Genomic DNA, 13,610 nt, shown 5'->3' with positions numbered 1-13,610 from the left:
AAGGTGAAGCTGTCAAGTCTGATGTTAAAAAGGGTAAAACATGAACCACCATCCTGTCTAAACATTTGTCTAGACAGTAACATCGGCTTTGACTTATGTTTAAGAGTAGTTGATGTTTTGTAATAAATCACTTACGGGTTTTCCTTTGCTAACTCTTGGGCCAGGGAATATGCCGTGGGATCCCGGTCTAAGGCCAGGACTGTAACATCAGAAACCGCTTTGAGTATTCCTTTGGAATGACCACCACCACCAAATGTCATGTCGAGGACCACCTGCATGAGAAAACATAAATAAATATATAATTATGCTTTACACAAAATGTAATATCTTTTTATCGCAAGATTTCTATTTCATGCAAACATTTGCCTTATGGTGTATTTCTGAGGTCATCTGGGATAAATCAGACATCTTGAGACCTGATAAGCTTTAAAGAATTAAAGGTGAATTCAATTTACAGAAGGTTGCAGAGTTTCCGACAACAGTTCACTACAGTTAAAAAGGTTTGTCTTGTGGCATCGAAGTTGACTTTCTTTTCTGCCCTCAAAGTAGGCGTGCTCCAAACTTGACTTTTTAGGTCTTGAGTTGGACTTGAGTGGACCAAATTTTGACGACATTGTTGATAGTGATGTGCAGTGAAAAATACCACATATTGATGTTGACATGTTGATGTATATTGATGTTTTAATCAATCACAGAGAGGTCCAATTTTTTCATTCACAACTGAGATTTCTTTTCAAATTCTACACTAGTGGAATTCCTAATGAAACCGTAGAAGTCGCCCATTGTATTCAAATAGAAATACTATCTTGTTGGGAGCAATCAGTTGTTTAATTCTTTATTAAATACAAAATGTATTATATGACATGTTTTTCAGATCAATATTTTAATAAAATTAAGATACACCAAATAATATATTTCTATAGATTGTGAAATCCAAAAAGTGAAAAAAATCTTTCAACTATTTGAAACATTTTTATTTATTTTATTTTTACACATTTGTGCAGCCTAAAACGGATTTGCAACATCCCCAGTCTTTGCTCATATACTATGTGGTTCTGAAAAAACATTTAGTGGCAATGGCATGAGCCACAAACATATTCCTCAACTTCACCAGATAAACCAAAGTTGTTCATATTTTTCTTCTTTTTTTTAATTGTGTGGTGATTCACAAATTCCAGTACATTCATCTTGAATGATGAAATATTGTCTGTGAAATATAAAGTTACAGTGTGCATAAGTGCAGCCTCATTTGAAGAAGGTTCTGGGTTGGACACAACCTGGGCATTTCATTGTGAGTGTGTGCATGTTCTCTCTGTATTTCAGGGGTCCAAAACGCATGAAAAATGTTTATGTTATAGGTTCATTTAACACCATGCGAATTGTGAATGTGAAAGGTTGTCGGTCTGATGTCAGGCACGTGTCTAAATGATGATCAGTCCAGGGTGTACATGACCCCGAACGCTAAGTAAGACGGAGCCATTTCCAGGGTCCCCGTGACCCTGAAAACAGAACTGATGGTTGCCTTTGATTCCTTGAAAAACACCTCAAAATTTGTCAGACTGCAAGAGCATCTCATGTGCAGTCTTTCGGTCACCCCACTGACCGTTTAATTTCATTTTTATTTTGTTTTAATTTGTTCATCAGACAATTACACACAGTTAGATTGATTTGGGATTGCTTTGATATTTTAACCAAACTGAATGTGTACACTGTATTTGTCTACACTTCAAGAAAAGTAACATTTTGTAATGTTTTCACATAAAAAGTGTCGTTTATGAGATATCCTTGATTTCTTTGAGACAGTGTTTAGCAGATGATGAAAGGTAGCTTCAGATCATAACCAAGTGTTCTCTGCTCACACAGAACAGAAAAGCAATCTTGGTACCACCTGATAATTACCCTGGGAACGCATTACTGCATTTCTACCACCAGAGCCCAGAGCACTGTTACGTATTTCTACCTTTACAGTCGGAAAGCAGACATGTCATTTTTTTAACCAATTCTCTGTCTCTTACCCAGTGAAATGCATTACAATACACACGACAGGGTTGTGAGCGTTCATAGAATATCCCAGAATTTTTTTCGAGCAGTCGACGACGCTGACCCCGTTACTGAAAACAACATTTACAGTGACCAGACCCAACAGACTCCAGCTAGGGCAAAGATGCCAAAGTGAAAGAGCTTTTCTTTCACTGATTTATTTCTTTCAAAGTTTTGATTGATAGAATAAGGGTAGACAACAAATTCTTACCGTCATCGCCTGCTGCGTTTGCATTGATGCTTTTTTTAATTGAAAATAGTGTTTTTTCTTGCTCTGACACTTTATTTTTACATTAGTGCTTGAAACGGTAAAGAAACAACAAACTGTTACAGTCATCATGCTGTTTTGTACAGACATTTTTATTATATAAATATTGATAATAGTGATTTTCTTGCACAGACCCCTCCCCTTTTCTCGGTATTACTCACACATTATTGTGTTTGTTTTACTGGCTTTCATTGTGTGAATGTTGATTTAAAAAATATATATATATTGAAGATTTGTAATAAATCAGGCCTGTGTGGAGGGGCACCGAAAAATGGGGAATAAGGAGAAGGATTCTTAGGGGCCCATGAGCGATGGGGCCCCTGATAAAATTTAATACTGACAAAATATTATGACACTCCATAAAATATTTACGATTAGCCATATATTTCATTTACGATGCATTGGTGGCAACAGTAAGTGTATTTGTTTAGGAAACTTTCTCAACGCCGCCCTTATGAATTTATGCCAAATGGTTCAGTCCACCTGCTCCACCCTGTAAAGACCAACATCTTTTCACATTTTCAGAGAGTGAGTGGAAGCGGAGAAGCCAAGATGCCCTTGAAGTCCACTAGCCAAAAACTCAAAGCGAATAAGCTGAGGCAGGAGAAAGAAGCCAAGACTTGACAATATGTCGCCCAGTTCTTACAGGCAAGGTGAGTTAGTGGTTCATGTGATGGAAAGTTCTGGAGCAACAGTTTGTTGATTATTCTTCTATAGATGATAATGTTCAAATTACAATAAATTATAAATGGCAATTGTCCATTTTGTTTTGGGTGATGTTTGCAGAGATTTTATTTTTTTCCCCACAGATTACAAATCCCTATGAAGGGCAGTACCTTGTTGTAGCTATGTGAAGAGTTCAGTTTTGTGTGGAGAGTAAAAGAGACCTGACTTGCCTTTGTCTTGACATTAGCAAAAAATACTTCAATAGCTCTACGCCCCAACGGTAAAATTGCCCAACATTTAGCAATACAACCCACGGCTGTGGTTTTAGCACATCACCTGTTCAAGTTGAGGAATGATGCTGGATGTTAAGAAAGAATTAAAAAAGTAAAAGGAAATGCCAGATCGGGTGCACATAAGCTGGTGGGTTCTGCCTGTCAAATACATTAGTTATCAGGGAACCGTATCAACGCCGACTTGCTGAGTTCCCTGACCTCACCAGGCCCACGTTCCTGGCAGCTGTGGCCAAGCCTGGCATGAAGCATCACATCATCAATGCAGGCCCCCCAGTCCATGCTCGTGTGCGGAGCCTTGAAACAGTCAAGCTCGCAATCGCCCAAGAGGAGTTCACCACCATGGAACACCTTGGCATCGACCAGCAAGGCTGATGGTGGTTGGCACCCCTGTAGCGATTTCGGCCGCCGGAACAACGCCAAAACTCACCAATATCTATCCCGTACCGCACATACAGGACTTCTCCGCCCAATTGTAGACCTGGTGCACGATTACCATCGGGTACTGGTACACTCGCAAGATGTACCCAAGACAGCAGTCATCACATGCTTTGGTCTTTTCAAATTTAAATAGATTGCTTTGGGTTTCAAGGAGGCAGTGCAGACGTTTTAGGGCCTTATGGACGCTGTGCTGCGTGATGTGCCATTCCTGTTTGTCTACATGGACAACAACCTGGTGGCCAGCGTATATGCAAAGGATCACCTGACACACCTCTCCAGCTTCTGAGCAAGCGATTCAGCGAGCATGGCATCATCGTCAACCCAGCCAAGTGCCAAACTGGTTTGAAAGCATATGCCTTCTGAGGCCAACATGTCACGCCACAGAAAGTCGTCCCCCTTAGCACCAGCGTGAACGCCAATGCCAGTTTTCCATGGCCATACATTGTGAAATCCTTGCAGGAATTCTTGGGCATGGTGAACTTTTATAACTGGTTTATTCCCGTTACAGCTCACATCATGCGGCCCTAGAGACTGGAGCTGTGGACAAGCTGCCATGATAGCCTGTCATGTTATGTCATGGCAGCCATGACAGGGTCGCTGCCATGACAGGCACCAACCACCTAATGGTGGTCGGTGCCTGTCATGGCAGTCATGCCTGAACCCCGTTGGTAGACTACACCAGTGACGGATGCAGTCAAGATGAAGTAAGCAACCTTTTTAGACTGTAGGACTGCAGAAGCAGCTGATGAGTATCAGCATGCAGAGTGAAAGGCAGTTTTAATGATCAAGGAGGCAAAACCCCGGGGATGGGAGAAGTTCGGTGTGGCCATGGAGAACGACTGCTGGACGGCTTCGAGGAAATTCTGGTTTACATAATACACATTTCATTGGGGAAGAGGATTCTGGGGACTCAGAGGTGGCTCCTCTATTATTGGCGTGAATGTCACTGGGGTGGTTAAAAAGCATTTGACAGAGTCCTGGAGAAGGAGGTCTTTGTCACAGATTCTGTTAAGAACTTGTACGGACATAATTTGTAAGGCCAGCAGAGGAATTGAGGTGGTCCATTTTGTTGACCTCAGTTTGTGTGCTTAATCAGGCTTCTATCTTCATCTTTCGCTCGAGCTTTCGCAGTTCAGTGTCAAGCAACTGGGATGCGAATTAGCACCTCAAAATCTGGAATCAAGGTCACAAAACAGTGACGTGCCTTCTCCTGGTCTGGGATGATATGCTACCGCACGGGGGCGGCACGGTGGCCGACTGGTTAGCACGATGGCCTCACAGTGAGAGACAGCATCGGGCGTGGGTTTGATCCCGGCTTCGGCCATCCTGTGTGGAGTTTGCATGTTCTCCCCGTGCTTGCGTGGGTTTCCTCCGGGTACTCCGGTTTCCTCCCACATTCCAAAAACATGCATGGCAGGCCGATTGAACACTCTAAATTGCCCCTAGGTATGAGTGTGAGTGCAGATGGTTGTTCGTCTCTGTGTGCCCTGCAATTGGCTGGCAACCAGTTCGGAGTGTCCCCCGCCTACTGCCCGAAGATAGCTGGGATAGGCTCCAGCACCCGCCGCGACCCTAGTGAGGAGAAGCGGTACAGAAGATGGATGGATGGATGGATGAAGTATTTTGGGTCGAATTGGTGCAGCCGTTGCAGTGATGCAGACTGCATCAGCCTGTCATGGTGAAGAAGGAGCTGAGTCAAAATGAAGTTCTAGCTGGTCAATTCACATTGCTACTCTCAACTCTTGTCATGGATTGTGAGTTGTGATCAAGAGAACAAGATCACACATGTAATATGTTTTCTTTGCATGTTGTCTGGGCTCTCCCTTAGAGATAGGGTGAGAAGCTTTGTCATATAAGGAGGGGTCAGAATCAAGCTGCTGCACCTCCGTATCAAGTGGAGCCAGATGGAGTGACTCGAGTATCTGGTTAGGATGCCTCGCTTGTAAGGAGGAGGCCCAATGAACAAAACAGGACATGCAGGAGAGACTATGTCTCTCGGCTGGACTGAGAACACTTCAGGACCCCCAGCCCCCCCAAGGAAAAGCTGAACAAAGGAGCTGGGAAAAGGGAAATAAAAAGTTCCCTGCATAGGATGCTGCCCACCCTACCCACATGAGGAGAAGAAAATTGATACAAGATCATTTAAAAAGGAGATTCGGTTAAATGAACTAACATTTGTCTACTGGATTTACTCCTCAGTTTCCATAAATGTTCTTGAAGCATGCCCAACATGGCAATATAAAAGTATATCATGACTGAACTTGAGAGACAAAAAAAAATGAAAGAAAGAAATTTAGCCATCCCAACTTTGATTGCCTCAACCAAAAATAAATGCAGTAAAACAAAAAAAGATAAGCAGTTGTCTGGTTAATTTACTGCTAATCTCACATTATAAATGACAAGGAAATGCCAGCCATTCCTCACAAAAACATTAAACATGTCGATCGATAGTGACGTGGAAGGTGGGCTGTGTGCGTGAATGTGTAGGAAAGAAATGATCAATGGCGGTTCCCTCTCCTTTTCAGCGCACAGCAGCAGACGAGGAGGGGGTGTGGGCTAGTGGGATGAGTCACACGCATAATGAACTTGCCTGTTGTGCTATTCAATACAAAAAAGGGAAAAGGAAAAGCAAAGAAGATTGGCTTTTATAAAACCAGATGACATACCGTAAAGTGCCCATGAGACAAACTATTTCATGACTGAAGTGTCAGTACTTGTCACAACAATATTTTTACACCTCTTGAGTAAGATAGGGCCAAAATAACAAATGTAACTTCTGTTTGTTTTACTGCTGCAAGTGAAAAAACAACAACAACAAAGCATGCAGTTTATATTCACATAGATGACAAAGTTGCACTAAATAGGTCAAGAGGTTTGATACCGTGTGACCTCATTTAACACATGCAGCAACACACATATTCAACATTTACAAGGCCATTTACTTTACTTGCTTCGTCCTGGTCAAGCCACCAGATGGGCAGAACATGTCTGGCATTTGTGTTGATGACTGACACCGAACTTTGGAGTGAGCCATTCACATTAGTATTTCATTGGTAAAGGTGCTGCTCTTGTCGCTTGCCCCAACAACCCTCCTCCCCTGAGAGAGTTAAATACTGGACCGACACTATCAGTGTTATGATTTTCATAATATTTAAGATTATACATAAAGGTTCTTAATTGACCTAATGCCTATAATGAGTATTACCTACTTGCTAAAGAGCGTGTGATAGCTGCCTTTCCCAGCAGAGGGAACAGGAGAGTTGGAGTAATGTGAGTGGTGCAGTGAGGCTGCCAAAGTGGTACAGTATGTTGCAGGATACTTCTGCAGACAGCTCACAGCATCATGAAAGAGATTCCATCCCAAATGCAGAAAACAAATGCATAATAGACTCTCACTATGAATTTGAGAAAAGTATGTTTTAGGAAACGCATATGGTCTGGGTGGAAAAAGAGACTTGATTGCAGCCCACCTTATGGTTGAATTCATTAAGGGGAGCAGGAACCTGAGAGAAGCCAGAGTACTCACCTAAATCCTACCTGTGACTCCCAAGCCCAGGTCAGTTACAGTGAGGGATCTAAAATGTCATTGAGAGGAGTTTTTACAGATCTTGTTACACTAACGGACAGACCATTAGGGAGACAGAGACACAGGTGCAGGATCGCTTTTCTTGTCGCGTCCGTTGCCATGGCAAGAGTGAAGCTAACCGGTTTGCATTTCTTCTTCTGGTATACAGAGTTCATGGTGAGACAACTTCTCCTGAACCAATTCATGGCACAAGAGAAATCATGGAAAAAATTTTGTAAAAAATGTTTTTATTACTATTATTTGGGTAGAGTTATAGCAGCAGTGAGAACTAATAAATGATGGAACTTATTCTGGAGAGAAATTTCACTGAAAACAATTGTTTTTCTCAAATTGTATGACCAGTTACATTCAACAGTATTCACAATCGGGCCACCACAAACCATAATTTTGGTAGTCAACTAATCACCAACAGTAGTCGCGATTAGTCGACTCGTGTAAATTGTGGCATGTCACACCAGCAAGCAGCTGCTCTGATCTAACCATTATTAGTTAATTCTATTTCATTTTAATGTGATGCCAATGAGGGTTGTGGCAAATATGTTCTGTTACTTTGAGTACTGGTATTTCCCAGTTCAAAAACCCAACACTCTGTTCGCGAGCGACATCGTGAGAGATCTTTCCCCTTCGATGCCAAACACAGGCAAACACACAATGTTTTGGTTGTTGATAAATGTGAGTTAGCTGACTAATGCCGCCTTAATCCTTAGTAGATGCTAAATTATATTAGCGTACCAAAAAGGACATTGTGTTAGTGTTACAAAGTTACATCCAACTCACACCGTAACCCGTGTGTGCTAACAGCTATCTTCCAAACACGACTGAACGTGTCAGAAATGAAAAAAGGCATCCACGACCTGCTGCCTTTCTAGAAGATCAAGAATCCCCATCGTGCTGCCATGAAAGTGACATTTGCATCGAAAGTATTTGTGTCGTAACTTTAGGACTCTGTGGCTAACACCAGGTAGCCATGAAAATCTTTACCCACAATGCATTCGTTTACATCGCGAATGACCCGTATTAACATAACGGCGCATGTGCGCACTAGACAGGAATACAGCCAGCAGGGAAAAGTGCGAGACCAGGTTGTTTCAAGAGAAAAGTAAACTATTTTCAGATTGCTTGTTTCCAAATAAATAAATATATAAATAAACGGCTCGTTGACTACTTATATGAATTGTTGACTAGTTGGTCGTTGGGATTAGTCGACTCATCTTGGCAGCCCTAATTAAAAATAATATATAGTTTTGAAACTTTTCATCATTTGTTTTCATATCACACACTAATTTGAACTATATCTAACAAAAGCACACAGTGCATATGTGAAGTTTGATCAGTTAGTGTGGGTTCCCCTGTACAGACAGTGATCTTCACTTTTTTCCAGGAACAATATTTATTTGTGAGAAAGCCTTTGTTTGCATTAATCTTACAGGTAGGAGGCAGCATTTGGGAAAGGGATTACCAAAACAGATGGCTCGTTGAGTAGGTAAACTGATAACAACATGACAGCTTCCTACAATTAGTCTGTCAGGCTTATGTGTACACTGATCAGTGAAGTCTCAGATGCCTACCTACAACTACGTGAAAACTAAACATTGTTCTTGTGTGTCAAAATGAGCTAAAGAGTCAACGATACAGGAACACAAACATATTGATAAAACTCTTATCCAGAAGGCAGGCCAAATGGCAACTTGTATGTTTAGATAATCTTTCTTTTGTCAGAGGAATGCAATAGAGTTGCAACAAATACTTACATTCCGCAGCTATTCACTACTGTTTGCAGTCTTTTGGCAAAGTTTAACAAGAATAGGTATTTGAGCTCGTTATGAGAAAACATGTCCCTGCATGCAAAAATACTTTTTCCTTTACTGCTTCCATAAACCCGAGACAGAACAAAGTAAATCTATAATTTTTTCCCAACTGTTTATCCGCCCTGATTTGCAGAAATTAAAGTCTTTCAAAGACATATCAACAATTATCAAATATCAAAGGTATTTTTCGATACTTTACTACAAATGAAACATTGCGATAAACTCAAACATTTTTGTCAATACAGAAAACGAATGGATGGATGGTGTTAAAATTTGAAAAAAAAAAAGAGAAAATATAACTATATATATATTTAATTTTTTTGTGACCACTTTTGAGAGAAAAATCTATTTGAGTCTTAAGGCCATGGCTAGTTCACCCATAAGGCGAGCTAGGCAGATTCAAAGGATGCCGTGGACTATAGGGGGCACCAAAAATTGGATGAAGTATAATTCTATTCCAAAAATTCATCTTCATCTTAAATTCAATTTAAAAGGAAAGAAGAGCAAATTGAAGTGTACTCAAACACTTAAATAAGCAAAGAGGGGAAAAGTGGCTATGTTCACATTACAGGGCACTTTTGTTAACGCTGATCTTTTTATGTACCTGTTCACTTTACAAAAAAACGATTTGACTTCTAATGTGCACACAATTCATCAGTGACGTGACACCCAGGTGTAGAAAGCATAATGTCGAGAGACTTGCACAAAAAAAAAAAATGTCACGAGGGACAGTGTTTACAGAAGTAAATATGGTCCCGCACATAGGACATAGACATCTCATCGTCTCATATTGAGAGAGTAGAATAGTGAGAGGAGGTTGAAATATTTTGAGGAGATGAGGCGATGCTCCTCAATCTCATTTCATGGAGACGTCTACTTCACGTCATTGCTGCATGTAACAAATCACCCATCGGCATTCCTGAATTACTGCGATCACCACATATGTCAACTTAATGCTTAATGTTTCAAGTGAGGTCAAATTGAAGTCAAATATGAAGACAACACTGTTACTCAAAACAGTTTTGCAGATACACAGAAGGTTGTCCGTAGTTTCCCTCCCAAGCACGCTTCTCTACCCACACGGAGCACATATTGGGCTTTTGATGACGTAGAGGTCGAATTTGTACAGATGCAGTGCTAAGACTGCAAAAGCATCGCATACATTTATGATTTATATCAACATACAAAAGAGGCTCAGCTTGAAAAAAAAAAATCTGAATTGTACTGCTGTCACTGCTTGGGAAAAAAAACAGAAACCTGTAGCACATGGACAAACAAATTGGAGTAGAGCTGCAGTGTGAACACAGCCTTAGTCCGAAATCCAGAGGCAGCCAGTATGACACTAATTGAAGATGCAGGCAAAACAGCGGCTCACACACTGCGCATTCCCCGCGTTAAATACATTTCTGAGTGCCTGGGTTCGTTGCTCTGTATTCCTAAATGTATGATATTGGTAGGTGCACTTTATACGTTAAATTAAAAGACAATGATTCCATTATTGAGTAAGAAAACTAAAAATAATCCGATTTTTAGTCAAATATTTTATATTAAAAGGCAATAAGAAGTAAATATATTAATTATTTAACATTAAAATAAATGTTAAAAACAGTGATCGTTTGTTGTTATAGAAAATAACAATACTGTACAACACAATAAAATCCAGATTAAATCTTCCCTGGATGAATGAATATCTTAAGTGATTTAAATATTAAAATAACTTGATAATTAAAAATAAAAATGGAACAGCTAACAGATTAAACTTTACAGTAATGCCCAATTAATATTACTTCAAAATGCTAACATATACTCCCCCTCTGGCTTTTTGATATACTGCTTGCTCTGTGAGGTGAGGGGCAAATGTAATGACGTGAGCCCAGAGAACTTTGTAAACATGTCGAAATGGTAAAAAAACTATCCAGAGCACAGAGAAGGAAAAAAAGAGGAGTGAAAATGGGAGGAAGAGAAGTCAAGTTGTCTGACTTTTAGTTCGTCCAATTAGGTGCCACACCAGAAAGTACTGTATTTTCCGGACTATAAGCCGCTACTTTTTTTTCCCTAGATTTTGAACCCTGTGGCTAATACAACGGTGCAGGTTTTCTGTGTTTTTTTTTTCATTGGTAGGGGCGCTCTGTAGTTAAAAAAATACGCTAAATAAGTCTCAATTTTTTTCTTTTGAGTCTGTTCTGTTTTAATTAGCAAAGTTGTTTCTGTGTTAAAAGACACTGTTTTAACAATCTGTTTATGTACCTTTATGTGTATTCACAATACAAAATCATTCTGTACATGCCTTTAAACAACTAATTTGCGACTTGTAAATCTTTTTTTTTTTTTTTTTTTTTAAAGAGTTGCTGTGGCCTATAAGCAAGTGTGCCTTATAGTCGGGGCAATACAATAACTCGTTTGTTTGACAATAATGATAGGGTCATGAAATGAAGAAAATGTTCCATTTCATATTTTAAATTGTGTGAGATGATATTCTGTAAATGAAAGGCAATGTTAAAAATTATGCAAGTCAACTTGTTTTGGAAATGTATGGAAATTACTGATGTAGGGGGGCACCATATAAAATCTTGCCTAGGGCGGCACATTGGCTAGGCATTGCTTAAGGCAGTCTATTAAGCAAAACCACCCCTTGCTTGTCACTGAAATTCTGAACTCGGTATTGGTATTCCACAGGTCTTGGTGTTGAGACCGTTGTGATGCAAAACAGTGAGATTATGAAGTGTGGTATGATTAGATGATATTAAGGTGAAATCAAGAATATGAGAAGACCAGAATTTATACTGAAAAGTCAACCATGTTGGTCTCAAAATAAAGCAACTATGTCTTTCAGGCACAGCTCTCTTTAAGAATCAGTTAAACAAAGGGACGGCCATTTTAATAAGGTATAACTAAATTTGCAATTCAACTGAAACCACAGTTGCCTGACCAATTGAACATATCTAAGCTATCACAATTTTCTAACTTCACACACAATTATATCAACAAGTGACTACTATCGATTCATGTTACAAGAGAGTAAATTACCCACTATTAGTTTGCGGTCGGTTTTACGTTCTTGTTGGAACATTATAGCTGTTGATTTAATGTTACATTATAAACAAACACCTCCAAACTTACCACAACGAGTTTGTGATGAACTACGACGTGTCTCTTTAGGTTTGTTGTTTATTTTTTAATCTCAGCTAATTTGTGCCCACAGTGTTCGACTAAAATCAATGAAGCAAAAATGCATCCCTATATCACGTCTTCCCTTTCACAAAAGCAAGCAAGGCTACCCAATGTTTTAGTCTGAACCAAGCATAATAGTGTTAAAATCAATCACATAAACACAGTACAATTAACAAATATATAACATACATTTTTTCCACAAAAAATATGCACCTTTTCACCAATGCATCATGTATGATTATTTTACTTTAGTTTTTTTAAAGTAGAACCGTACATTGATATTGTGCCTATTAAAACGCTGCATCTAATGGTCCATAAAATATGGTACTCATTTTAATTCGGCAATGGAAATTACATTTTATTTTACAGTGTATTTTTGCTGTTGTTTGGAATGAAATGTACATTTTGTTTTGAATTACAGTATGAGCACGCGGCCTGACTGACTTCAGTAAATGGACTTTTGACTCAAAACATTGTGGAACTTTAAGATTTGCATTTGAGTACCACTGCTTTAATGGTTCATCAGGGCATGCTGCAAATGTTGTCCGTGTGTGTGTGTGTGTGTGTGCGTGTGTATTGGACATAATGTGGTATTATATATAGATTGAAATAAACTGAAGGGTTTGACTGGACAGTAACCATAAGAGACTGAAAGAGTTAGTAAAGCAATTAAACAATTACAGGTGCTTCTTTCTTCAGGCAATAGTCTTTTTTTCTGGCAAAACTAAATTTATATTTTTCTTTAATTTAAACTCTTTGTTACCAAACCTTTTTCAATTAATGGAAAAAAATAGTTACCGCTTGTCCCTATTTTCCTTGACGTCCTTGTTAAAAGATTCTACATTGACCGACCGAGCCGGGTCATGAGAAAGAACCACTTTGCCAAAGGCAATCTACCTGTGGCGCTGAATCTCATTAAATGAACCCTCATTTGTTATAGCAAACATTGTGCAGCGCAATGTTATGAGATACATGTTGCCCACTCAGCATCCATGAAAATAGTCATCCTGGAAGGGGAATCCCACCACCCATAGTCCCTCCTCTTGATTTAGAAAAAAATTGTAATATTCAATTGCAAGGCTACTTAAACAATACTAATATGTTATTGTCAGAGCTGGGCAGTCTGTCCCAGGGGCGGAACAGTCTGGCCCGGCCGGACGCCCATTTTTGGGGCGGGGTGGCAAGTTTTAAAAAAGGGTTCAATTAACAAAGGAGGAGGTTGATTTTACTCCGGCCCACGAATCGGCGTTTGGGCATGTGTCGACACTTCTCGCGAAATGGGCAAATGACAAAAGTTGCCTCCGAACGCATCAAAAGTGTCACTACCAACTGTTTGTGTA

The 13,610-nt window shown here is 39.8% G+C and overlaps 1 protein-coding gene across 2 annotated transcripts in view; it reads right to left on the bottom strand.

Annotated features, from left to right (window-relative positions):
- mettl15 (methyltransferase 15, mitochondrial 12S rRNA N4-cytidine) overlaps positions 1-13,610 on the bottom strand; it is a 67,471-nt gene that overhangs the window by 26,663 nt on the left and 27,198 nt on the right. For both annotated transcript variants that reach the window (XM_088296855.1, XM_088296856.1), the window contains one exon: positions 136-272. In XM_088296855.1, coding sequence (XP_088152981.1) covers positions 136-272 — 137 coding nt within the window. The remainder of the gene's footprint in view (positions 1-135; positions 273-13,610) is intronic.

Source organism: Idiotropiscis lumnitzeri, chromosome 5 (assembly GCF_059441095.1).
Source record: "Idiotropiscis lumnitzeri isolate Australia: NSW breed Sydney's pygmy pipehorse chromosome 5, RoL_Ilum_1.0, whole genome shotgun sequence".
Classification (NCBI taxonomy): domain Eukaryota; kingdom Metazoa; phylum Chordata; class Actinopteri; order Syngnathiformes; family Syngnathidae; genus Idiotropiscis; species Idiotropiscis lumnitzeri.
This window is presented reverse-complemented; position numbering and strand designations above follow the sequence as displayed.